The sequence below is a fragment of the Corythoichthys intestinalis genome, chromosome 21 (assembly GCF_030265065.1).
Source record: "Corythoichthys intestinalis isolate RoL2023-P3 chromosome 21, ASM3026506v1, whole genome shotgun sequence".
Classification (NCBI taxonomy): domain Eukaryota; kingdom Metazoa; phylum Chordata; class Actinopteri; order Syngnathiformes; family Syngnathidae; genus Corythoichthys; species Corythoichthys intestinalis.
Window position 1 is genome coordinate 37,250,792 of NC_080415.1, and position 27,856 is coordinate 37,278,647.

The following is a 27,856-nucleotide window of genomic DNA, read 5'->3' on the forward strand; positions in this document are numbered from 1 at the left end:
ACCACATTTATTGACCTGTAGGAGTCAGAGCAGAGTGATGGACCGATTTTCCACCCTTAAAAACAGACGGCATTCTTTGATGCTTCCATCTACCAATTAACTTGCAATTGTAGCCATTTTTTCCTGTTGTTGTACTGTATTAAAAAAATAGACTGAAACAACAACAATAATTATGAATAAATTACCATTATCTTTGAGAGTCCTTCAAGAGTTCAGCGCAGAATACTCAGAGAGGTAAAAAAAGAACCCTAGAGTGTCAAATAAAGACCTACAGAAATCACTGGCACAGTCCAATATCTCTGTGCTCACATCAACTATATGACCAAGAATGGTGTTCATGGGAAGACTCCATGAAGGAGGCCATTGCTGTCTTAAAAAAAGATTGTTGCTAGTTTAATGTTTTCAAAAAGGCACTTGGACACTCCACAGAAGTTTTGGCAGAATATTTTGTGGACCGATGAAACCAATGTTGTATTTTTTTGGGGAGTAATACACAACGTCATGTATGGAGGAAAAATGGAACATCTCACTAACATCAACACCTCATCCCCACCGTAATGCATGGTGGAGGGAGCATCATGATTTGGGGCTGTTTTGCTGCCTCAGGGCCTGGACAATGAATGAATGAATTCAAACGTTTATCAGGGTGTTTAGCAGGAAAACCTGAGGCCGCCTGTCAGACAGTTGGAGCTAAAAAGAGGAGGGATGCTGCAACAAGACAATGATCTAAAACACAAAAGTAAATCAACTTCAGAATGGTTTCAGAAGAACGAAATACACGCTCTGGAGTGGCCAAGTCTAAGTCCAGACTTGAACCCCATTGAGATGCTGTGGCATGACCTAAAGACAGCGATTCATGCCAGACATGCCAGGAAACTGACTGAACTACAGCTGTTTTGTAGAAAAGAATGGGCCAAGATTAGTCCTGATCGATGTGCCAGACTGATCTGCAGCTACAGGAAGCGTCTAGTTGGAGTTATTGCTGCCAAAAGGGGGGGCACAAAATATTAAATGTGGTGGTTTACTTACTTATTTCCCCCCGTCTGTCAGTGTTTGCATACTATCCTCATTAGAATATGAAAACTTGTAAAGGTTTGAGTGATTTTAGTTAAAGCAGACACTGATTTTTCATCCGTGTGATTTTGACAAAGATCAGCTCACATTTGATGGTAATTTTATGCAGTAATGTGAGAAATTCCAAAAGGTTTAGATTAGGGCTGTCAAAATTATCGCGTTAACGCGCGGTAATTAATTTTTTTAATTAATCACGTTAAAATATTTGACGCAATTAACGCACATGTCCCGCTCAGACAGTATTCTGCCTTTTGGTAAGTTTTATAGCAAGGTTTTTTGTGCTGTCTAACAGCGAACTCTTGTGGTCGCTTTGCGACATGGTTTATTGCTTTCTTGCCAGTTCATTATGGCTGCACGACGTCTCGGGCTGATAATGTTGTGCTTATATGATCCTTGGACAAGATTTGTCCGTAAGTATGGTTGTTGTAAAGAATGTACATATTATGTTAGTAAGCGAAATGTTATATTTTTTGTATGAGACGCTTTTTGTTTATGTTTAGTGAACCTGTTTAGCGTGCTAAGCTAACGTTGTTGCTAATGCAATGCTTGTGTACTTTTTTTTGTAGTTTCACCACGGTCTAAAGAGGACAGTGGTTTGAGGCCATTTTATTAATAAATCAGATGAAAAAGGAAGAAGTCTGATTATTAAGGCGTCGTTCACTAGCTGTCTAGCTTTGGAAAAAGTAGACGCTTCGGAGTGAGGACAGCATAGACGGATTTAAATGACAGTAGAGTGAAATGCCCACTACAGTCCTTATGTACCGTATGTTGAATGTATATATCCATCTTGTGTCTTATCTTTCCATTCCAACAATTTATTTTACAGAATATATATATATAATTTACAGAAAAATATGGCATATTTTATAGATGGTTTGAATTGCGATTATTTGCGATTAATTACGATTAATTAATTTTTAAGCTGTAATTAACTCGATTAAAAATTTTAATCGTTTGACAGGCCTAGTTTAGATACTTTTTCATACCACTGTATAAATATAAATACGGTACTGTAGTGTAAGCAAGAAATACATGACAGCTTGTTAGGTCCTCACTTGCAATGGGAAACAGCAGAGAAGAGTGGTTGACAGCTGCTAATAAAGCAAAGATGAAACTACAAAGCTCCTCTCGTGCTGTGTCCTCTCGTCTCATGCAATAAACACCATTTAGTAGTTGTGTTTTTATTAGCAGCAGAGCGCTTGGGCAGAGTGTTTTCTGTACGTAGAAGGGATTCACTCCTTATCCTATAAATGTACGGGGGGCTTAGAATCCTTAAGAACACTTCTGTTTCCTAAAGTAACATGTGGATGCATAGTAGTTGTCATTTGTGTTGGGAAGACATATCAGACATGTCAGCAGTCGGTTGTTTGCAGCCCAAAGTTTTACTGCTCAATTAAAAAAAAAAACAACAACAAAAAAACATTCAATGTGTTATATGTCAAGTTTGTGATTGATTTTGTTGGACTTGAAAATTAACACAGAGGTCAGTTTTCAGTCTCTGACATTAATTATGAGTTTGTTTGTTTTTTAATGTTTTGATTCCATTCATATAGGAACAGGGGTCTCAAATGTGCGGCTAAGGGGCCAGTTGCAGGCCGCGGGACAATATTTTGCGGGCCTCATTTGACATCCGATTTTAGTACCAGTACTGTTGCCGGCATGAAATTTGCGATGGCAAAGTGTAAATGTATATAAGTAATAATGAATTAGATTAAAGGATCTATTTTGGAAAAAATACAATCATTAAAAAAAAATGCTAATTCAAAAAAGCTGTGATTAATTTAAAAAAAAAAAAAAAACATTCAAAATAAAAACAAAACTAATATATATTTTTTAAATGAGATAATTATTTAATAAAAATGTTAATAAAAACAACAATAAATAATAGAAAAAATGCAATCATTTAGATAAAAACTAATCAGGAAAAATGCCAATTTAAAGAAGCTGTGATTCACCAAAAAATTGAAATAAAAACAAAATTGTTAATTTTTATTTTTTTTAAATTAGACAAATTAAGAAAAATGCTAATTTAAAGATGCCGTGTTTAATTACATGAAATTTGAAATAAAAACTACATTTATTAATTATTAAATAATTATTGTTTTATTTTCATTTAATTAATTAAATCAATTAAAATGTACAGTATATAAATAATATTAATTGAATCGAATTGAAGGATTTATTTTGGGAAAAAAATACAATTATTTGAATAGAAATAAGAAAAATGCTAATTCAAAAGCCATGTTTAATAAAAACAAAATTAAATAAAAACAAAATAATTATGATTTTATTAAAAAAAAAATTTAATCAAAAACAATTATTAAATTAATATTCTTTTATTTTTTCTAACAGTAATTCTATTTTTTATTAAAGAATTATTTAATACAAACATAAAATAACAATAATAAAAAACAAACAAACAATAAAAAAAAATAAAAAATGAAACTTCAACAAAATACATGTTAAAAAAAATTGTAATATAGGAACTAATTAATTTTTTGTATGGTTTTGTGACCTCACATAGTTGAAATCTTTGGGTGCCATTGACAGCAATTGACGTCCAATCCAATTTAACTGAGAGAGGCTGGAAGCGATTAAATGATGTCATTAAGCAGAAATTTCTTCTGTTTTGCATTCGTTCTGATTTTTTGTTCTGGACAACAAAGAGTTTATTACATTTATTTATGACATTTGTCAAATATGTACTTTAAACGCTCTAAGTGCGTCTGGACTGCCTAAAAAGGAGTTCTCATTTAAGCAGCCGCCATGGAGAATGAAAGAAAGAGGTAGCTTGCTCCAAGACATGATGTCTGAGTCAAGGGTGGAAACTCTGAATGTTCTCGCGCCACTGTGCAAAAAAAGCTGCAACCCATTACACATCACACTGCTGCCTTACAGGCTAAAAAAAGAATGAGGGCTCCCCTGCACTCTCTTCAAAGAGGGAAAAAAAGTCTCTCTTCAAATACAGTACTGTATTAGTCTTCTTTTTTTCTCCTGTATTACCTTAAATACAACTTTTTCCACCAGCATTCTTTTAAGACAATTAACTTTTCAAACGGATTATGCCGGACTTTGACAAGGAGTGAGCATTCTCACATGTGAAGGCTTGTATTTTTCAGGTCCATCCATCACGTGCTATGGAAGGAAAATATCTGGAAGGCACCTGAAGTGGATTCCAAGTGCTGAACGAGTGTACACTTGGGTGGGTGGGGCAGGGGTGGTGAAAGGCAACATCTGGGCTCCAAAAAATACGGAAAAAAGCACACTATGATGTTTACTGGCAGATGTATGCGTAATAATAACTAAAAAAAGTCTGGAAACGAAGTGCTTCTTTTACTAGAAATGCCATTGGAAAAAAAAGAAATTATAAATGCATTACATGCAAAGCTACCATCAATAATTGAAAAAAAAAAAAAAACTCAGGTGAGTTATTACAACATGTGGAATAACAAATGCATATGCATTCGAAATAAGTACTGTATATATTAATATTACACATACATTTGTACATTGTATATGGCGGAAAACCCAAATAAGACTGAAAAAGCAGTTTCTGCTCTCGCACCCCTCTTTAAAAGAAACTGCTGTATTTTAAGCCAAAACAATTGTTGTGTTTGATAGAACAATATGTCTATATGCTGCCATAGCAGATTCATGGCGCATGAAGCCCACAAACTATTTTTAATTTGTCCGTTTTACCCTGAAAACCCCCGTTTACAGACGTCGCACAACCGCTTTTGTTTCAACCTAGCCATAAAAAGACGGTACCGTAAATAATTATATTTATTATTTAAAATGTTTGTCATTTTTAGCTTAGAATCATTAATTGATGTGTAATATTTAGTTTAAAAAACGAAAACCACTTAAAAAAATATTTACTCGCATATTTTAAACTTTTTAAGCAAATTACGTCACAATGAAAAATTTGGCGTCTGTAAAAAAGTCACGGATATCTACCTCATAACTATCGCTTAATTGTATTTTTTTTGTTACTGTTGCATTTTCCCTGATATGGTTGATGATAAATAATTGAAAAATTGAAAAATAACGTTTAAAAGGGTAACTATATGAAAAATAAAATCTCAACCAATCCTTGTTGTCTTTGATTTCTGCGTCGCGACCCTTGTTATATCACCATGTTTCACCAATACAATTTAAAAAAAAATCTGGCTGTGGCCATTCACAGCTGTGTCTTGACACCCAGTGATACATGCTACATGGAGTTTTTGGATCGAAACAAGGTAGGTCACGATAATATCTCGTTAAAAACGTGGTGTCTTTAATTTTGCTCTCGCGTGGTCTCGCCTCCAGTTGAGGTTTTGCTGTTTGAGTTCGTTCAAGCTGCTCACCTACACACAATGAGTTGCCACAGCAACTGTTTAACAAGTTAAATGATGATTGACGCATGTGGCGCTTTGAAGTTTCGGCCTCCAAGCGTCTCTGGCAAGATCAAACGTTAAAGTGTGTCAATCATAGTGAATTTTGATATCATTAATATTAAATTAATATTATTATTTTAATAAGCAACTCTAGTGCACTGCCTGACCAACAAAAGCAGCAGGATACATATATATATATATATATTTTATGTGAATAAGCTCCGCCTCTACTTCGCGGATTTTTTTTATTTTCACACGAGGGCATCCCCATTAACTGCAAAAAAACCCAAAAAACAAAGTCACTGTACATAACATTGTGTACAATTGAAATTGTAAATAACAATAAAGGTTTTTTTTATTCTATGACATACAGTACATTGATAATAATTAAAGATGTCCCGATCGATCGGGATGCTGATCGATCGGGTCCGATCACGTCATTTTCAAAGTATCGGAATTGGCAAAAAAATATCGGACATGCCTTTTTTTAATATATATATATTTTTTTTAATTAAATCATTTTCTAATTGTGTTTAACATTACAGACAACCTGAGTCTTTAGTTTTGGCTTAAAGTAGGGCTATCAAATTTATCGCGTAAACGGCGGTAATTAATTTTTAAAAAATTAATCACGTTAAAATATTTAATGCAATTAACGCATGCGCTGCACTACCCACTCACGCATTGTCGTGTTCAATCTATAATGGCGCCGTTTTACTTACATATAGAGCTAAAAGATAACGTAAAATGAGTAGAGTGAATTTAGGCAGTCATTGGAGCCTTTTCATAATTGGCTAAAGCCTTAAAATCCCTCTCTCCACAATTAGAAATATGGTGGGAAGCAATATGGGGAAGATAGGTAGTAGTTGATCTTTTTCTTAACAACCTATGTTTTTTCCCAACGCAGAGAAGATATATCAATTGGTGCCACTACGCATAGTCATGGTTGCACTTCCCATCATGCATTTGGCCAGAACAGTTAAATAGCTAAGGTATCATTTACTGAAAGCTCAACAAATACACTAGATGGCAATATTTAGTCACATTATATAAAGTTACATCTATTCTTTAAGAATTACAAGTCTTTCTATCCGCGGATCCCTCTCACAGAAAGAATGTTCATAATGTAAATGCCATCTTGAGGATTTATTGTCATAATAAACGAATACAGTACTTATGTACTGTATGTTGAATGTATATATTCGTCTGAGTTTTATTCATTTTTTTCTTAATGCATTGCCAAAATGTATATGATCGTGAAAAATTATCGGGAATGATTGGAATTGAATCGGGAGCAAAAAAAAAAAGCAATCGGATCGGGAAATATCGGGATTGGCAGATACTCAAACTAAAACGATCAGGATCGGATCGGGAGCAAAAAAACATGATCGGAACAACCCTAATTGATAATAATCATAATCATCATAATATTTTAAAAAATAAAAAATATGGAATAATAAAGATTAGGGCTGTCAAAATTATCGCGTTAACGGGCGGTGATTAATTTTTTAAATTAATCACGTTAAAATATTTGACGCAATTAACGCATATGCCCTGCTCAGATTAAAATGACAGCACAGTGAAATGTCATGTTGTTAATTGTGTTTTTTGGAGTTTTTCGCCATCTGCTGGCACTTGGGTGCGACTGATTTTATAGGTTTCAGCACCCATGGGCATTGTGTAAGTAATTATTGACATCAACAATGGCGGGCTACTAGTTTATTTTTTTGATTGAAAATTTTACAAATTTTATTAAAACGAAAACATTAAGAGGGGTTTTAATATAAAATTTCTATAACTTGTACTAACATTTATCTTTTAAGAACTACAAGTCTTTCTATCCATGGATCGCTTTAACAGAATGTTAATAATGGTAATGCCATCGTGTTGATTTATTGTTATAATAAACAAATATAGTACTTATGTACCGTATGTTGAATGTATATATCCATCTTGTGTCTTATCTTTCCATTCAAACAATAATTTACAGAAAAATATGGCATATTTTATAGATGGTTTGAATTGCGATTAATTGCGATTAATTGCGATTAATTACGATTACCAGTAATTAATTTTTAAGCTGTAATTAACTTGATTAAAAATTTTAATTGTTTCACAGCCCTATATATATTTTTAAATAATTAAAGTAGCTCAACAAACTTGAAGTTTTTTTAAATCTAAAAAAAAAAAAAAAATTTTTAATCCTGAAAAGTGATGGCTTTTGGACATGCAAAAATTCTATGCTAAATCAGTCATTTTTATTTATTTATTTATTTTGCTTTAAAGCAATAATGCACGAGAGCACGATCACTTTAACCACACCCTTTAAGTTGCCTGCGTCTGACATATTTTGGCTTCCGTCATATTCCAAACCAGCATTTACTCTACTTAAATACTAGAATTTACATGCCAAAAATCATTGATTATTTCCATTTTGGAAAGCTGGACTGCACCGTCCAAGGTTTCTACTTTATTCTGATTTGCAGGAGTTCGGTCACGAGAGTGCCACACCCATACATCCAACCTTACAGCTCCTTTCCATCAGAAAATCAACTCTCACCCACCTGATAGATCATGACTTTAAAGTTGCGTCTCTTCAGCAGCTCGGCCTCGTTGGTCTCCAACTTCTTGATTTGTCCTCCTTGCTTCTCCAAAGTGGCTCTGACCGTCTTGACGTTGACGCTCACCTTCCGCACTTTTTCCATCATCTTATTCACGCTGTTGGACGTGGTGCTGTGATTCTTGGTCAGCTTGGTCAGCTCTCCCTGGATGTTGCTCACCGAGCGCTCCATCTCCTGCTGCCTGGACTCCAGTCCGCTCTGGGTCTGCTGGATCTGGTCCACGGCGCCGATGATCTTGTCCAGCAAAGACAGCACCAGCACCCCGTTCACCTGCTGGTCGGACTTGCCCGATTCGTCATTGTCTTCGGCGGCGTCCCCCTCCGCTTCCATGTTGGACAGCTCTTTCTTGGCCGCCGCCAGGACATCGTCTTCATCTTCCGAGTTGCCTATGTGGAGATCGTCTTCTGAAATCTCAGTGAGGGACTGCGGCTCGAGCTGAGCGCTTGAGGACTCCAGCGCTTCCATTGCTGCCATGTCAAGTTTGGAGTTTGAAATGAATAGATCGACCTTCTTCGTCACCTTCTGCTGGATCTCTTTGACTAGTAGAGATCCTCGTCTTTCTCAGGCATAAATGAACTTTCTCTAACTTTGTCCAACTCTGTGTTCAGGCCACTTTGTAGGTGGTGCCAAGCAAAGCTGATGAGCTCTGGGATGTGAATGCCTCACCAGGCAGAGAAAGCCTTAAGTCAAGCAAGCTACAACCAACATAGTTTTCTCTCTCTCTCTCTAGCCACTCTCCTTTTTTCCATTAGCCTCTCCCCTGCGTTTAAACCACTCCCATACACAAATTTGGGATGCACGCAGAAGGAAAAAAAGCGACTCTCCACCTTAGGCTATGTGTGGGTCCACCCATTTTGTTCTATCAGTGTGGTCGGAATAGTTACAGTAGAGCAGAGCTGAGCTGAGCTGATTTGTGTAAACAAATTCTCAAATCCAACAGTGACAAGAATGTAAGGCATGATCAGAGCTTTACTTATTTCAAAAGAAATTCCGGGGAATTCCTGTAAATAGACGGACAGCTGTGGACAAAGGAAAATTGAGTTAAAATGTATGACACGATGTTAAAATGACACAAGTAGGCTGTACGGTGAACATGGAAATTCCATGTAAGAAGGAGACTACATTGGTATGAAAAAGTATCTTAACCTTTAGAAATTTCTCACATTTCTTCAAAAAAATCACCATCAAATGTGAACTGATGAGCTTAATGAGATAATTATTTCATAAAAACGTTATTAAAAACAACAATGAATAATAGAAAAAGAGCAACCATTTACAGAAAAACTAATTAGGAAAAATGCTAATTTTAAAAAGCCGTGATTCGCACAAAAATCGAAATAAAAACAAAATTATTATTATTATTTTTTTTAATTAGAAATTATTTAATCAAAACGTTGATAAAAACAACAATAAATAATAGAAAAAATACAGTCACTCAAATAAAAACTCATTAAGAAAAAATGCAAATTTAAAGAAGCCGTGATTGATTAAAAAAAAAACAATTAAAAAAATTATTTAATTAATTTTAAAGTAAAGATTTCTTTAATTTTTATAGAATTAATTAATTAAATCAATTAAAATGTATATAAATAATATTAATCAAATTGAATTGAAGGATCTATTTTAGAAAAAAAATACAATCATTAAAATAAAAACCAATTAAGAAAAATGCTAACTTAAAGAAGCCGTGATTAATTAAAAAAAAAAATGGAAATAAAATCAAAATTAATTAATTATTAAATGTGTATTATTTTATCCTTATAAAATTAATTAAATTAATTAAAATCAATTGAAAATGTATATAAATATTATTAATTAAATTGAATTGGATGTATTTTGGGGAAAGAAATTACAATCATTTAAATAGAAAGAAGCCGTGATTAATACAAAATAAAAACTTATTTAAATAATTTTAAACTAAAAAGATTTTTAAATTTTTATTAAATTAATTTCATTAATTAAATCAATCAAACTGTATATAAATAATAATAATCAAATTGAATTGGATGTATTTTGGGGGAAAAAATTACAATCGTTTAAATAGAAAGAAGCCGTGATTAATACAAAATCAAAACTTATTTAAATAATTTTAAAGTAAAGATTTTTTAAATTTTTATTAAATTAATTTAATTAATTAAATCAATCAAAATGTATATAAATAATATTAATCAAATTGAATTGAAGGATCTATTTCAGAAAAAAGAATACAATGATTAAAATAAAAACTAATTAAGAAAAATGCCAATTTAAAGAAGCCGTGATTAATAAAAAAAATTGAAATAAAATCACAATTAATTATTAAATGTGTATTGTTTAATTTTTTATAAAATTAATTTAATTAATTAAAATCAATTAAAAATGTATATAAATATTATTAATTAAATTGAATTGGATGTATTTTGGAGGAAAAAATTACAATCATTTAAATAGAAAGAAGCCGTGATTAATACAAAATAAAAACTTATTTAATTAATTTTAAAGTAAAGATTTTTTAATTTTTATAAAATTAATTTAATTAATTAAATCAATTTAAATGTATATAAATAATATTAATCAAATTGAATTGAAGGATGTATTTTAGAAAAAAAATACAATCATTAAAATAAAAACAAATTAAGAAAAATGCTAATTTAAAGAAGCCGTGATTAATAAAAATTTTTAAAAAACAAAATCACAATTAATTAATTATTAAATTTGTATTATATATATATTTTTAAATAATTAAATTAATTAAAATCAATTAAAAATGTATATAAATATTATTAATTAAATTGAATTGGATGTATTTTAGGGGAAAAAATTACAATCATTTAAATAGAAGCCATGATTAATACAACAACAACAACAAAAATCGAAATGAACACAATTAATAATTATAATTATTCAATCAAAATTGTAATAAAAACTAAATTATTAAATTTATGTTATGGACGCAGGAAAATTAAGTTAAAGCATTAAGTTTGGCAGTTTTTAGTTAAAGCAGACAGTTTTTTCATCTGTGTGAATTTGACAAAGATCAGATCACATTTGATGGTGCTTTTATGCAGAAATGCGAGAAATTCCAAAGGATTCAAATACTTTTTCATACCACTGTATAATAATCAAAATAATGATAAAAACATCACCGGAAATGAATTTTTTTCTTTTGTAATAATCATACAAATGATAATAATAATAATATTGTCACCCTCTTAACCCTTTCATGGATGATTTATACCGTAATCATAGACTTCATAATATACTGACGGGGCGCGGGGGCCGATTAATAGGTGGGCTGTCTCCGTCCAAGTTGACTGAGTGGAAGCACAAAGTACTTTTTCCGTTGAAAATTCTTTTGAATAAATGCTTAAATCCCTGAATTCGTTATAGATATGGACGTAAAACAGTCTCGATTCTTGGTTAAAAGAAAAAAAAAAAAAAAAACGGGCAGTTAGCATTTATTTCACGTAAATATGTCGAATGTGCTGCTAATCTTAAAGCCACTGTGGCGCCGCCTTATCACCACAAAGAGCTTTTTACTTTGAAAATTCTTGTGAATAAATGTGTAAATCCCTGAATTCTTTATAGATATTAATGTAACACTGTCTCAATTCTTGGTTAAAAGCAAAAAAAAAAAAAAAAAAACAGCTACAAGCCACTCAATCAGGTCAACTCAATAACGGTGTGATTTGGTGCTGTAAACAGTGCATATTACTGTTTTTTTTGTATCGTAATTTGATTAATTTATTGTTTATTAACATAGTATCAATTTGTAGATGCATTTATAAGTATAAAAAAAAAATCAAACAACAACATTGTTATTAAAAATTTACAAAAAATATATCCATAAAAGTTATTTAAATGACCAAAAAAAGTTACTTGCATTGTAAAAAAGGTCATCGTTTGAATAACTGTCCACTAGATATAAATATCAAAATTCAACAAACGTCACGTTTTGGTATTTGCAGAAACGACTCAGGCGATTATTTCAAGAATATGTTCTCTTCATTTTTTTATAGACGAACTTTACTTCTGAATTTCAAAATAAAACGTCATCTGATTCAAGTGGAAATGATTAAAACTTGACGAACCTTAATCTACCACGAGTGACAGAATAAAAATTAATATAAAACGTTCTATCAATTTGCGCTATCAACCTGCTTTTATTTTGATTTCACAAACGGAAGCACGACTTGTTCTTGTCGTTCAGTACCGCGAACTTGACGCACCGTGAGTGTAGCTAAACATCCAGCAGCATCCCTGGGGCTTGACAGACCACAAATTTACCGAATTGGACGCTTTAACGGTAAGTCAATCGAACTACATTTATCGGTAATCTTTAATACCATGTAAACTTTAATTAAAACGTTGGTTAACACCCGTATGTTTATTTTTAACCAAAGCTGTCATGCCTTCCCTAATATTTAACGTGCTGATAAGGACGACGATACGAAACCGAATGATAAGATGTTTTTCGTACGTCCCATTCGGAAAGAATTTTACACCGAATTCCAGTTTTAGGTTTTGTTTAAGAAGGGATGATATTGATTTATGTGCGTTTTAGAAGGGAATTGATGCTGTAATAGAGAAGGAAGTCAGCCAACCAGCAGCAGCATCATGGCGTCCTTGAATGAAGGGCAGTGCTGCAGAGGAAGGATGCTCACGACAGATGGCTTCGGCTATTTTTTTATTCTGCTCCAGCCGATTAAGCTAACATGCGAATGAAGCGTCAAATTTCCAGCCTCAATTCTCACTCTTATTGTTTTGAATAGTTATTGTGGTTAGGGTTTAAACCCTGAACCCTAACCACACTAAATTCTGGTGATTTTGTCCATTTTAAGATTTTAAGTTATGTGTTAATGCAGCAAATTATTAAAATATAATTGATAGGGCTGTCAAACGATTTAAATTTTTAATCGAGTTAATCACAGTTTAAAAATTAATCATAATTAGGGCTGTCAAAAGTATCGCGTTAACGGGCGGTAATTAATTTTTTAAATTAATCACGTTAAAATATTTGAATAATTGAATAATTTAAAAAAAAACTCAGGTGAGTTACTACAACACGTGGAAGAACAAATGCATGTGCATTCGAAATAAGTACTGTATATATAAATATTACACATACATATGTACATTATATATATATTTATTATTCCATATTTTTTCTTATTTTTTACAATAATATGATGATGATGATGATTATTATTATCAATGTACTGAATGTCATAGAATAGAAAACCTTTATTGTCATTTACAATTTCAATTGTACACAATGTTAAGTACAGTGCCCTCGTTTTTCTGCAGTTAGTGGAGACGCCCCCATGCAAAATTCGGAAAATCGCGAAGTAGAGGCTGAGCTTATTTACATTTAAAAATAAAAACATATACTGTATATATATATATATATATATATATATATATATATATATATATATATATATATATATATATATATATATATATATATATACACATACATACAGTATACATATATATACATACATACAGTATATATGTATATATTAGGGCTGTCAAAATGATCGTGTCAATGGGCGGTAATTAATCTTTAAATTAATCACGTTAAAATATTTGACGCAATTAACGCACATGCCCCGCTCAAACAGATTAAAATGACAGCACAGTGCAATGTCCACTTGTTACTTGTTTTTTGGAGTTTTGTCGCCCTATGCTGGCGCTTGGCCTTAAGCCCATGAGCACGGTGTAATTATTGACATCAACAATGGCGGTCTACTAGTTTATTTTTTGATTGAAAATTTTACAAATTTTTTATTAAAATGAAAACATTAAGAGGGGTTTTAATATAAAATTTCTATAACTTGTACTAACATTTATCTTTTAAGAACTACAAGTCTTTCTATCCATGGATTGCTTTAACAGAATGTTAATAATATTAATGCCATCTTGTTGATTTATTGTTATAATAAACAAATACAGTACTGTATGTTGAATGTATATATCCATCTTTTGTCTTATCTTTCCATTCCAACAATAATTTACAGAAAAATATGGCATATTTTATAGACGGTTTGAATTTAGATTAATCACGATTAATTAATTTTTAAGCTATAATTAACTCGATTAAAAATTTGAATCATTTGACAGCCCTAATCGTAATTAATCACAATTCAAACATCTCTAAAATATGCAATATTTTTCCGTAAATTGTTTGTTGGAATGGAAAGATAAGACAAAAGATGGATTTATACATTCAACATACGGTACTGTATTTGTTTATTATAACAATAAATCCACAAGATGGCATTAACATTATTAACATTCTTTCTGTTCCACAAGAAAGACTTGTAGTTCTTAAAAGATAAATGTTAGTATAAGTTATACTAATTTTATATTAAAACCCCTCTTAATGTTTTCGTTTTAATAACATTTGTAAAATTTTCAATCAAAAATTAAACCAGATACACTAAATACACCAGAAGGTGTCAATGGCGAGTTTTAAATTAACTTAGAAATCAAGCCAAATAGTGTGTTTTGGACCATCCATCGTAATTCACGTCATTTGAGTGCTGGCTTCACAACGTACTTGACCTCTGATAGTTTGTATATTGTGAATACATATTGTCATCCAGTGTATTTGTTGAACTAAATGGAATGTTTAAATAGAGTTAGACCAAAGTCTCTGTAAGTTTTGTGTATGTTGCATACCTATTTTGATTGGGAATGCCAGTTCTTTTTGCTCCGTTGTTTAACTGTGTGAGGATAGGGCCTCATTAATACAGATTGAAGCGCTTTTTCTTTTTGTGAACATTTTTTTGAGAGATATTATTTTTGTTGTGCTTTCACTAAATGATACTCATGTTTGTTGTGAACCAGTTGCCGAAGCTTATGCCAATAAACGGCGCGGTCCAATGAACGCCTGTGTCCACTCGCCTTTTGTAATATTCTGATAATAATCTACATAAGAATATTCAGCAGTTGGACCCAAGCGCCAGCAGAGGGCGCCAAACACCACAAAACAATTAACAAGCTGACATTACACTGTACTGTCATTTTATTCTGTTTGAGCGGGGCATGTGCGTTAATTGCATCAATGCGTGATTAATTAAAAAATTTTACAAATTAATTACCGCCCGTTAACGCGATATTTTTGACAGCCCTAAATTAAATATATATTGTTCAGAAAGTAATTTTGGAACATTTTTGGTTTGTGGTGTGTCGCACCGCAAGATTTTTTAATTATACAATTTGCTCTATCTTACTATCATTTCTATTCAAGTCTTTTGGTCAGCATCATGGGGGAACTATTCAGGAGTGAGGAGATGACCCTGGCCCAGCTGTTTCTCCAATCGGAGGCAGCTTACTGCTGTGTCAGTGAACTGGGAGAACTTGGCATGGTCCAGTTTAGAGATGTAAGTATGCTAGATACTATGGTTATAATTTCTTCTGTCCTAATAAAAACATTTCCGTTAACAGCTTAATCCAGACGTGAACGTGTTCCAGCGCAAGTTTGTGAATGAAGTGAGGAGATGCGAGGAGATGGACAGAAAATTGAGTAAGCCAGCTTCGAGTTTTGTGGAAAAACGTCAGAATTGCAATATATTGTTTCAAATGTTTTGTGAATGAGCTTGAGCTGGAATGTGCTCTTACAGCGTTCAGGGGCTAAATCGATACAGTTTTCTTCAACTCTGTTTGGGTTGTGTGTGTTCACAAAGCAAACCCGGCCTAATGTGTTGCTACCTCCCTCTTTGGAACAGGGTTTGTGGAGAAAGAGATCAAGAAAGCCAATATCCCAACTGTTGACACCGGAGAAAATCCAGAGGTTCCCTTTCCAAGGGATATGATTGATCTAGAGGTAAAGTCACTTCATACAGGCGATATATACCGTATATAAGATTATAGGATACATTTCTGGATGAACCTATTATGAAAGTTTCTTTTTTTTCTCCTTAGGCTACATTTGAGAAGTTGGAAAATGAATTGAAGGAGATCAACACCAACCAGGAAGCCTTGAAGAAGAACTTCCTGGAGCTGACGGAGCTCAAGCATATTCTTCGTCGAACACAGCAGTTCTTTGACGAGGTTTTGACCGAACTTTTTATAAAGCTACACGTTGAGTCAACCACATGGTTATTTTATTCAGCTAAACTAAACTGTTTGTTAGATGGAGGATCCCAACTTGCTGGAAGAGTCATCAGCTCTAATGGAGGGCAACGAGGGGGGCAGAGGAGCTCCTCTCAGATTGGGGTAAAGCCATTATAAGTCTGCTTTTGAGTAGGGCTGGAGCTATTGATTATTTTAGTAGTCAATTATTCAATAAACTAGTTAGTTTGAATAATCGAGTAACTGGATAAGGAACATAAAATAAATAAATAATACAAATAAATAAAACAAATACCTGAGCTGAGCCTCAAACGGTATTAAAAAAATAAATAAAATGATGATCTCAATACAACAAAAGAACAATTGGTTAACTTAAATAGCAAGTCCGCTAGCTTAAATGCTATAAAATGCTAAAGTTTTCTTTTTTTCTTTTTTTTTTTGTAATCAATGCTCTTCACAAATGGTTCAAACACATATTTCCCGCGAAAAAATGGCTAAAATACCTATAAACTAAATTACAAGTGCATTAAAAAAACAAAAACTTAGCTTATGTTGGTCTTAACAGGAAGCAGCTGGATTCAGCCGTGTGAAATGACTTATTTCATATTCACTGTTACCACTAGAGGGCACAGCATCCACCCAAGTAAATGAAAATAAATGCAAACACTGTCAAAACAAAACCATTGAAACTCCACTTTAATTAAGTGAATACTCGAAGCAGCAAAATTGAATTTGAATCTTTTTTCTAATTGAATGGCTCGAGTTAATCGATTAATCGTTGCATACTGTACATTTAACTGTAAACACATAACGTACAGTCTGACTGTTCACCAAAAAATGTCAATACGTAATCAACAGTTCTAGTAATATTAGGACATACAGTAGACATTGATATCGAAGGATTGTAGTACAACAAAAGAACTGTTGGCTTACATAGCAAAAGTGTGCTAGCTTAAATGCTATAAAATGCTATTTTTTATTTTTTTACAATTCTTTTAACAAATCGTTGAAACACATATTCCCACAAATAACTGCTAAATTACAAATGCATAACTAATCATATTGGCTCAAACAAAAACTTTATGTTGGTCTTAACAGGGTACAGCTAGATTCAGCCATGTTTGACGAGATATGTCATATTCACTGTTGCCACTAGAGGGCCACCCCAATTAAACGAATCCTCGAACCTTTTTTTTTTTTTAAAATCGAATTACTCGATTTAATTGATTAATCGTTGCAGCACTAATAAAGTTGTGTAGAAATTACATTTATTTTGGAAATCACAAAGCCCTTATATACTGTACGAGTAAATTAAAACATTTGCACTCTATATGATTTCTTTATCAAAAAACAGTGCAAGATAACAATGTATTCATCCAGTGTTTTTAAAAATAAAAAAAAAATTCTGTTCAAAAGACATTTTTTTCTCGTGTTGTCACATGTGCAGATTTGTAGCCGGAGTAATAAGCAGAGAGAGAATTCCAACATTTGAAAGAATGCTGTGGCGCGTGTGTCGCGGTAACGTTTTCTTACGGAAGGCCGAGATCGAGGACCCGCTGGAGGACCCCACGACGGTCAGTACACAAATAAATCATATCGGTAGTGCACAAGGTAAATTTTTAATGAAATGTGTTGCTCTCCAACAGGGGGACCAAGTCCACAAGTCGGTCTTCATTATTTTCTTCCAAGGTGATCAGCTGAAGAACAGGGTGAAGAAAATCTGTGAAGGGTGGGTGTTCTCAACCAGTGATTTTGAAATCATATACAGTATGTATCTACATACATATTTGGAAAGTAATGTCTTGTGACCAATCTGTAATATGGTTTAGTTCACAACAGTTAGTTGTGTTTAAAATAGTCTAAATACCACCACGTCTCCTCATGTAACTAAGTGCTGATGCTTATTGCACTATTTACGATTAATCGTTTATGCTAACACTGTAGCTTTGTTCTCCTTTTGATTTTGATACATACAATAATGCTTCAGTTGAGTCTGGTGTCCAGTCTCTTGGCACTCCAGAGCAGACAATTGCATGAGTCACTACGATCCAAGTCACAAGTCAGGCCAGAGTCTTACCTGTTGTGGCTAAGTCAAGTCGAGAGGTCATGTCGAGTCGAGTCTCGAGGTGATCTCTAGTCGGGTCTCGAGGTCATGTCGAGTCGAGTCTCGAGGTCATGTCGAGTCGAGCCTCGTGGTCATGTCGAGTCAAGTCTCGAGGTCATGTCGAGCCGAGTCATTGTCTCACGAATTGAGTCTGGAGTCATTGTCTCACGAGTCGAGTCTGGAGTCATTGTCTCACGAGTCGAGTCAAGTCATGAGGTCATGTCGAGTCGAGTGTCGAGGTCATCTCGAGTCGAGTGTCGAGGTCATGTAGAGTCCAGTCGAGCTTCGAGGGCGAGTCGAGTCGAGTCTCGAGGTCATGTCGAGTCGAGCCTCGTGGTCATGTCGAGCCTCGTGGTCATGTCGAGTCTCGAGGTCACGTCGAGTGGAGTCATTGTCTCCCGAGTCGAGTCTCGAGTCATTGTCTCACGAGTCGAGTCTCGATTCATTGTCTCACGAGTCTCGAGTTATTGCTTCACCAGTCGCGTCGAGTCATGAGATCATGTCGAGTCGAGTCTCGAGGTCATCTCAAGTCGGGTCTCGAGGTCATGTAGAGTTCCGACGAGCTTCGAGGTCGAGTCGAGTCTTGAGGTCATGTTGAGTCGAGCCTCGTGGTCATGTCGAGTCTCAAGGTCATGTCGAGTCGAGTCATTGTCTCACGAATCGAGTCTCGAATCATTGTCTCACGAGTCGAGTCTTGATTCATTGTCTCACGAGTCTCGAGTTATTGCTTCACCGGTCGCGTCGAATCATGAGGTCATGTCGAGTCGAGTCTCGAGGTCATGTTGAGTCAAGCCTCGTGGTCATGTCGAGTCTCGAGGTCATGTCGAGTCGAGTCATTGTCTCACGAATCGAGTCTCGAGTCATTGTCTAACGAATCGAGTCTCGAGTCATTGTCTCCCGAGTCGAGTCTCAAGTCATTGTCTCACGAGTCGAGTCTCGAGTTATTGCTTCACCAGTCGCTTCGAGTCATGAGGTCATGTCGAGACGAGTCTCGAAGCTATATCGAGTCGAACCGAGTCACAAGGCTGTAAAGAGAAGTAGTATCAAGTCAAAAAGTTGCCGAGTCAAGTCGAGTCACAGGTTAGTCAAGGCTGAGTCGAGTCTAGATTCGAGGTCATGTCGAGTCTCAAGGTCATGTTGAGTATCGAGGTCATGTCGAGTCATTGTCTCACGAATCGAGTCTCGAGTCATTGTCTCCAGAGTCGAGTCTCGAGTCATTGTCTCACGAGTCAAGTCTTGAGTTATTGCTTCACCAGTCGCGTCGAGTCTCGAAGCCATATCGAGTCAAGCCGAGTCACAAAGCTGTAAAGACGAGTAGTATCAAGTCAAAAAGTTGCTGAGTCGAGTCACAGGTTAGTCAATGCTGAGTCGAGATTCGAGGTCATGTCGAGTCTCAAGATCATGTTGAGTCGAGTCATGTCGAGTTGAGTCTCGAGGTCATGTCGAGTCGAGTCATGTCGAGTTGAGTCTCGAGGTCATGTCGAGTCGTGTCGGGTCTCGAGGTCATGTCGAGTCTCGAGTCATTGTCTCACGAGTTGAGTCTCGAGTTATTGCCTCACGAGTCGAGGCGAGTGACGAGGTCATGTCGAGTCGAGCTGAGTCACAAGGTTGTAAAGACGAGTCGCGTCAAGTCAAAAGGTTGTCGAGTCGATTCGAGTCAGAGTTCGAGTCTGCTCCAGAGTCTCAACTACCGTAATTTTCTGATTATGAACCGCGACTTTTTATCCACAAATTCTGAACTCTGCGGCTTATATTCCAGTGCGGTTTACATAATAATTTGTACCGCCTGATGAGCTGCATGTTTTTTGGTGTATATAACCAATAATATAAAACGGGCGCATCATTCTTACTATCCACTGCGGCTTATATATGAGCAAATACTGTTTACTTGTCAAATTTGGATGGTGCAGCTTATAGTCCAAAAATGTTAGTATTTCTGTACAAACAATCGCTTGCTGTTTTCCCAGGTTCCGTGCGTCTCTCTACCCTTGTCCAGAGACACCACAAGAGAGAAAGGAGATGTTGGCTGGCGTCAACAGCCGGATTGATGATCTCCAAATGGTACATTTAATTCTTCAATAGCATACCCTTGTCATATAATTCACCTTTTCAATAAATAAAGCATCAATATTTTGAAATTTTTGACAAAGTTGTTAACTGCAAAACAACAAATTAATCAGAAATTATGCACAACAGTTCATTTGTCGTCTTCATGTTTCTTCCAATGCCGCAAACATCCATTATAGTGTAGCTTTGTAGCTTTTCTGCATTTTGTTTCTTATCTTCAAAGACTTTTGTCCTGTATCAAAAAGTGGTCCTGAACAGATTTCCCCTTCGGCTTGAGCATCTGCGCTAACGTTAGCGTGCCAAACACATAAAATATATGACACTCACACAATAGAACAATTTGCTCGGCTTTTCAAAGAAACTAATAATTTGCCAGAACTGTCAACTAAGTCTAATCAGTCATGGCATTTATAAAAGTTAGCCAAAAAAACCTGAATGCTTCCAGTATTTAAATTTTTTAAAATTAAAACGAATTGGACGTCTATTAACCTCAATTCAATTCACAGCAGTAGGATGAAAAGAATTTTACTTATTATTACTTCATAGACAACATTCATCATGAGCTAATTCTGTCATTTTGCTAACGTAGGTGCTAAACCAAACCGAAGACCACCGTCAGCGAGTGTTGCAGGCCGCCTCCAAGACCATGAGAGTTTGGTTCATCAAGGTTCGAAAGATGAAAGCCATCTACCACACTCTCAACCTGTGCAACATCGACGTGACCCAGAAATGTCTGATTGCCGAAGTCTGGTGTCCCGTCTCGGATCTGGATTCCATTCAGTTCGCTCTGCGGAGAGGAACGGTGTGTTTCTGTTTGCTTATTTGAACATTCTTGGAATGAAGTGTAGCAATCAAACACGTCATGATCATGTGTATGATTTAGTTTTAGTGGAATGTTGTGGTGAGTTTACAGATTGTCAAAATCTTGCTTCGTTTCCCGGCTATTTGTTATGTTCCTACATTGCATCACTATGACAGACCTGGTCAATGTATGTGAAGCTACACATACAGTGGGGCAAATAAGTATTTAGTCAACCACCAATTGTGCAAGTTCTCCTACTTGAAAAGATTAGAGAGGCCTGTAATTGTTAACATGGGTAAACCTCAACCATGAGAGACAGAATGTGGGAAAAAAAACAGCAAATCACATTCTTTGATTTTTAAAGAATTTATTTCCAAATTTGAGTGGAAAATAAGTATTTGGTCACCGACAAACAAGCAAGATTTCTGGCTGTCAAAGAGGTCTAACTTCTAACGAGGTCTAACGAGGCTCCACTCGTTGCTTGTATCAATGGCACCTGTTTTAACTCATTATCGGTATAAAAGACACCTGTCCACAACCTCTGTCAGTAACACTCCAAACTCCACTATGGCCAAGACCAAAGAGCTGTCGAAAGACATCAGAGACAACATTGTAGACCTGCACCAGGCTGGGAAGACTGAATCTGCAATAGGTAAAACACTTGGTGTAAAGAAATCAACTATGGGAGCAATTATTAGAAAATGGAAGACATACATACTTTGTCACCGATTCTGTTCATAATTTTTATGGACAGTTTTAGGCGCAGCCGAAGTGTTGAGGGTGTCCGGTTTGGTGGCTTCAGCATTGCATCTCTGCTTTTTGCAGATGATGTGGTGCTGTTGGCTTCATCGAGCCGTGACCTCCAACTTTCACTGGGGCGGTTCGCAGCCGAGTGTGAAGCGGTTGGGATGAAGATCAGCACCTCCAAATCTGAGACCATGGTCCTCAGCCGGAAAAGGGTGGCATGCCCTCTCCAGGTCGGAGATGAGATCCTGCCCCAAGTGGAGGAGTATCTGGACATGAAGACAATCTTGGGGTCTTGTTCACGATTGAGGGCAGGAGGGAGCGGGAGATTGACTGGCGGATCGGTGCAGCGTCTGCAGTGATGCGGACTCTGCACCGGTCCGTTGTGGTGAAGAAGGAGCTGAGCCAAAAGGTGAAGTTCTCGATTTACCAATCAATCTACGTTACTACCCTCACCTATGGTCACGAGCTGTGGGTCGTGACTGAAAGAACAAGATCCCGGATACAAGCAGCCGAAATGAGTTTCCTCCGCAGGGTGTCCGGGCTCTCCCTTAGAGATGGGGTGAGAAGCCCGGTCATCCGGGAGGGGCTTGGTGTCGAGCCGCTACTCCTCCGCGTTGAGAGGAGCCAGTTGAGGTGGCTCGGGCATCTGGTTCAGATGCCTCCTGGACGCCTCCCTGTAGAGGTGTTCCGGGCATGTCCCACCGCCGGGAGGCCCCGGGGTCGACCCAGGAGACGCTGGAGAGACTATGTCGCTCGGGTGGCCTGGGAACGCCTCGGAATCCCGCCGGAGGAGCTGGCTTAAATGGCTGGGGAGAGGGAAGTCTGGGCTTCCCTGCTAAAGCTGCCGCCCCCATGACCCGACCCCGGACTAAGCGGAAGATAATGGATGGATGGAAGACATACAAGACCACTGATAATCTCCCTCGATCTGGGTCTCCATGCAAGATCTCACCCCGTGGCGTCAAAATGATAACAAGAACGTTGAGCAAAAATCCCAGAACCACACGGGGGGACCTAGTGAATGACCTACAGAGAGGTGGGACCACAGTAACAAAGGCTACTATCAGTAACGCAATGCGCCGCCAGGGACTCAAATCCTGCACTGCCAGACGTGTCCCCCTGCTGAAGAAAGTACACGTCCAGGCCCGTCTGCAGTTGCCACAGCAACTGTTTAACAAGTTCAACAATGACTAATGCATGATGCGCTTTGAAGGTCGAGTCTCTGGCAAGATCAAAGCTTAACCGTCTGTCAACATCGTTAACTTTCATAAGCAACTCTAGTGCAGTGCAAACAACAAAGCACAGGGAGCGGGAGGGAGGGAACGAGTGTGAGACTACGCGATTGGCTAGGGCTCCAGCTCATCTTTTTTTTTTTTTTTTTAAATAAATAAAAAAAAAAAACGTGATGGACTGGGGTTATGAAGTTTGAAGCGCGAAGTAGCGAAGGATCACTGTAGTCACTAACAAAAGTAAGAAAACACAAAAATCTGTGCAAAAGTCCTCATGACCGCATATTTCAGTATCGGTTTGATATCGGTATTGGATTTTTGGAGTTGGACAATATCGGGATATCGGTTCTTTGTTAAAAATTAATTATCGGAGTACTCAACTTACAAGCGATAGCAAGCAACGGCTGCCGAAGTTTGCGAGTTCAAGTTGTGGTCATGTGATAACATCTGTAGACTTAGCCTAACAAACTAGTTACACTTAAGCACTATTAGGGTGGTGACAAAACATTACAAATGAAGACAGGCAATCAGAGGACAAATTTAATGTGGGGTTTTAGTAGATCTTGGAAGGAATTAGGTCGTTTACATGCGAAACGCAATTCATTATACAAACAAAATCATGATACAAACTAACCCACTCTGGAATGAATTCATTTTGTATCTTGAAGTACTACCGTTATAGTACTATATTCACATTCAAAACATCGAAAAACTGGAATAAATGACTGAAGACGTTGGCTTTGTGTTGATTTGATAGGAACGAAGCGGCTCAACTGTGCCGTCGATCCTCAACAGAATGCAAACCAAGCAGACTCCGCCCACTTTTAACAAGACTAACAAGTTCACCTCCGGCTTCCAGAACATTGTGGATGCCTATGGCATTGGAAATTACAGGGAAATCAATCCAGGTAACGCAATTTGAAAAAAGGTATACCATTTTGGCGGTGCTGCCACCTACACACTGGGCATACGTACTACAAGTTTCATGCACTTCATATCGGATTTCTTAAACAAGATGGTTGGCACTGAATTATTGCAAAAGACAATGTATTGATTAATAGTGGGACAGTTATTTTTTTCTACAAAACATGCCTTTCATACAAAGTTTATTTTGTATTTTCCACAGACACAAGTCAAGCTCACTGCTACGTTAACGATATCTAGAAAGAAGAGTTTTGTCAACATTCTATTTTGTTTTGTTTTCAGTTTGACTGGTTCCCCTCATTTAATGGTATACTCTTTTCCTTACCTGCTACAGCTCAATACACCATCATCACCTTCCCTTTCCTGTTTGCTGTCATGTTCGGTGACATGGGTCACGGCCTTCTCATGACCTGCGCCGCTCTCTATTTAGTCATTCGAGAAAGTCGCCTCCTTGCCCAGAAGACTGACAACGAGGTATTTCGATAGAGATATTGATATGATTCAGTATGGATGTACATGCGTTTACTTCTGTCCATCTCCTAATTGCCCAAAGATGTTCAATATGGTGTTTGCCGGGCGCTACATCATCTTGCTGATGGGGATCTTCTCCGTCTACACGGGCATCATTTATAATGATTGCTTCTCCAAATCACTTAACATGTTCGGCTCTGGATGGAGCGTGAGGCCCATGTTCGGGCCCAAAGGAGCCAACTGGTCGTAAGTCATCTCATCTTTTGCAATGTTATACTTCACGTATGTTATGGTTTACATTAGACTGATTTGATTGTACTGTACAAAGTAGGGATCTCCCTGATCCGATCAATTGGGCCACGTTTCAGAGGATCGGATGTAGGTGAAAAGTATCTGCCTGATATATATGTTTTTTTCCCTAAGGGCTAAAAAGTAACAAATATTAATCCAGAAATACAGTGACATTGCCAAAAGAAACAAAAATATATACATTTTATACTACGCAACACTCGTGGTAAAAGCGGAAGAGGAAGTACAGGTAGTCCCCGCTTTACGAACAACTTCCATTCCTGCGCAGGCGACGGCGATGTAAAGTCAACAAACCTCACGGACGTCTTACATCGTCATTTCGGAGCTCACTGTCTAGCTAGGATTTAGCTCCGACGTCTTGGCGAGGACAGTACAATGATGTATAATACATGTTTTTGGATAGTTATTTTGAAATATTTAGGGGTACGTTCTTAACCCGGGGACTACCGTAGTCTCTGGGTTCCAAACGAGTTCCGTTTCTACACTGGTGACGAAACCTGAATTTCTGCTTAAGTCCGAATAAACCGTTTAAGTACCCCTAAATACCCCCCTAAATCTTAAAATGACTATCCATAGACTTCATAATGATATTAATGGGACGCGGGGCCGATTAATAAGGGGCCTGCATTGCAGACATAGAGCTTTTTCATTGAAAACTCTTGTGAATAAATCCCTGAATTCTCCATAGATATGGACGTAAAACAGTCTCGATTCTTGGTTAAAATAAAAAAAAACTGTAGTTAGCATTTATTTTACATAAATATCTCGAAGTACAATGCTAATCTGTTAGTAAATGTAGCTAGCGGCCGCCATATGTAAACAGCTTTTCCGGTGAAAAATCTTGTGAATAAATGCTTAAATCCCTGAGTTCTTTATAGATATGGACGTAAAACAGTCTCGATACTTAGTTAAAAGCAAAAAAAAAAAAAAAAAACGTACAGTTAGCATTTATTTTACGTAAATATGTTGAAGTACAACGCTAGCCTGTTAGTGAATGTAGCTATTGGCCACCTTATGTTAACAGAGCTTTTCCGGTGAAAATTCTTGTGGATAAATGCTTAAATCCTGAATTCTTTCTAGATATGGACGTAAAACAGTCTCGATTCTTGGTTAAAAAAAAAAAACAAACAAAAAAACGTAGTTAGCATTTATTAAAACAGTCTCGATTCTTGGTTAAAAGCAATAAAAAATTCTAAAAAACATGTCCAGTTAGCATTTATTTTACGTAAATATGTCAAAGTACAATGCTAGTCTGTTAGTAAATGTAGCTAGCGGCAGCCTTATGTAAACAGAGCTTTTCCGGTGAAAGTTCTTGTGAATAAATGCTTAAATACCCGAATTCTTTATCGATATGGACGTAAAACAGTATTGGTTCTTGGTTAAAAGCCAAAAAACCGTGCAGTTAGTACTTATTTTACGTAAATATTGCTAATTTTGATGCCAATGCCGCAGCGGTTAATTTCTCCCATTGATTTTTTTTACGTTTCAAAATGCACACATGGTACGAAAAATATAATAATTACCTTAAGTCCTCAAACAAATCACTCCTGAGACAATCCTTCCTATTTGTATGAGGTACAGCTTTCATACCTTTTCAACAGAAGTCCGGCGTTAGATCGCTGGGTGCGTGTTTGTGAATAGCTCCTCTTGATGTGGGCGGCCCCCTACTTGGAAGGCGAGGAGCAGTGCATGACCGATCTGACCCGTCAATATCATTATGAAGTCTATGAATTGTATTTATTAAAAAAACCTTTTTTTTTTTTTTTTTTTTAAATGTTTCATTTAGAAACAAACAAACAAACAAAAAAAGTATTCCTACTTGATTTCTGTCATGTTGACCCTATCAAAAGGTTCGAGACGCTCGAAGGAAATGCAGTGCTACAGTTGGACCCAGCAATTCCCGGTGTATTTAATGGACCTTATCCTCTCGGAATTGACCCGGTAAAACACCTAAGAAAACAAACAAATGACTGCTCCATTTTTATTGAAATTGGAGGGTGCCATGATATAGTGTAGTGATCTCCTCTGCGTAGATATGGAACGTTGCCACCAACAAGCTGACGTTCCTCAACTCCTTTAAGATGAAAATGTCTGTCATCCTGGGTGTCATTCACATGCTGTTTGGAGTCTCTCTCAGTCTTTTTAATCATCTGTAAGTACAGAATAACCACCATAACCATGTCTAGTGAGTTTTACAATTTAAGACTATCTTCCCTAAATGACCACTACAGGTACTTCAAGAAGCCTCTGAACATATTCCTGGGCTTCATCCCCGAGATTGTCTTCATGTCCAGCTTGTTTGGTTACCTGGTCCTGTTGGTCTTCTACAAATGGACAGCTTACGATGCAGTCACTTCAAAAGACGCTCCCAGTCTGCTCATCCACTTTATCAACATGTGTCTCTTCAATTACAGTGATCCCACGACTAAATCCCTCTACGCGGGACAGGTGCTCCTGTTTTTGTTTTTTGTTTTTTTAACCTTGCACACACATGCCCACAACAGAAAAGTCAGTCTGGGACAAACAGAGGTGGGTAGAGTAGCCAAAAATTTGACTCAAGTAAGAGTAGCATTACTTCAGAATAATATTAAGAGTAATAGTACCGTATTTTTCGGTACTATACAGTCGCACCTGACTACAAGCCACACTGGACTATTTACACCAAAAGATTTTAACCGGTAAAACTTTATATGTCAGCGGCATCATACGACTATCATAAGACCAAGTGAACCACCATGAAGCTTTGAAAGCTTCTTTGCTTCAAGAAGCTTCATTTGGCCATCACTGCTCCCTTGGGGGAGTCAGTCAACCACTGCTGCCACCTGCTGTCAAACCTGTTGTTGTGCAGCATGCCTCCTAGCATGCATTGCAGCGCTATAGATGTAAATAACAACCAAAATGTATGTTCTGTGCTAATTATTTATTCAGTTACTGTTCCAGTTGTTTCATTAAGTGCTAGTTATGGTATTTGGTAACACTGTATTTGACTGTGTCGCTAAAAGACTGTCATTAGACAATAATAATTATGACTTGACGCTGTCATGAGCATTAATGAATGCTTATAACAG

The 27,856-nt window shown here is 36.5% G+C and overlaps 2 protein-coding genes across 8 annotated transcripts in view; one reads left to right on the forward strand and one right to left on the reverse strand.

The window, feature by feature from the left end:
- The window catches only part of cavin1b (caveolae associated protein 1b), a 37,817-nt gene extending 29,063 nt beyond the window's left edge, over nucleotides 1-8,754 (reverse strand). Inside the window, exon 1 of the mRNA XM_057827085.1 lies at nucleotides 8,018-8,754. Within this exon, the coding sequence (XP_057683068.1) occupies nucleotides 8,018-8,548 (531 nt within the window). The 5' untranslated portion in view covers nucleotides 8,549-8,754. The remainder of the gene's footprint in view (nucleotides 1-8,017) is intronic.
- A 3,512-nt stretch (nucleotides 8,755-12,266) lies between these two features.
- LOC130909569 (V-type proton ATPase 116 kDa subunit a 1-like) overlaps nucleotides 12,267-27,856 on the forward strand; it is a 40,513-nt gene continuing 24,923 nt past the window's right edge. For 4 of the 7 annotated variants that reach the window (XM_057826208.1, XM_057826210.1, XM_057826212.1 and 1 more), the window contains exons 1-15: nucleotides 12,267-12,359; nucleotides 15,312-15,444; nucleotides 15,509-15,587; nucleotides 15,790-15,887; nucleotides 15,986-16,114; nucleotides 16,197-16,279; nucleotides 17,583-17,864; nucleotides 20,207-20,300; nucleotides 20,896-21,108; nucleotides 23,842-23,992; nucleotides 24,343-24,482; nucleotides 24,562-24,725; nucleotides 26,639-26,729; nucleotides 26,822-26,940; nucleotides 27,020-27,236. In XM_057826208.1, coding sequence (XP_057682191.1) covers nucleotides 15,328-15,444; nucleotides 15,509-15,587; nucleotides 15,790-15,887; nucleotides 15,986-16,114; nucleotides 16,197-16,279; nucleotides 17,583-17,864; nucleotides 20,207-20,300; nucleotides 20,896-21,108; nucleotides 23,842-23,992; nucleotides 24,343-24,482; nucleotides 24,562-24,725; nucleotides 26,639-26,729; nucleotides 26,822-26,940; nucleotides 27,020-27,236 — 1,977 coding nt within the window. In that variant the 5' untranslated portion in view covers nucleotides 12,267-12,359; nucleotides 15,312-15,327. The remainder of the gene's footprint in view (nucleotides 12,360-15,311; nucleotides 15,445-15,508; nucleotides 15,588-15,789; nucleotides 15,888-15,985; nucleotides 16,115-16,196; nucleotides 16,280-17,582; nucleotides 17,865-20,206; nucleotides 20,301-20,895; nucleotides 21,109-23,841; nucleotides 23,993-24,342; nucleotides 24,483-24,561; nucleotides 24,726-26,638; nucleotides 26,730-26,821; nucleotides 26,941-27,019; nucleotides 27,237-27,856) is intronic. The other 3 variants (XM_057826215.1, XM_057826211.1, XM_057826214.1) reach the window with 1 other exon arrangement.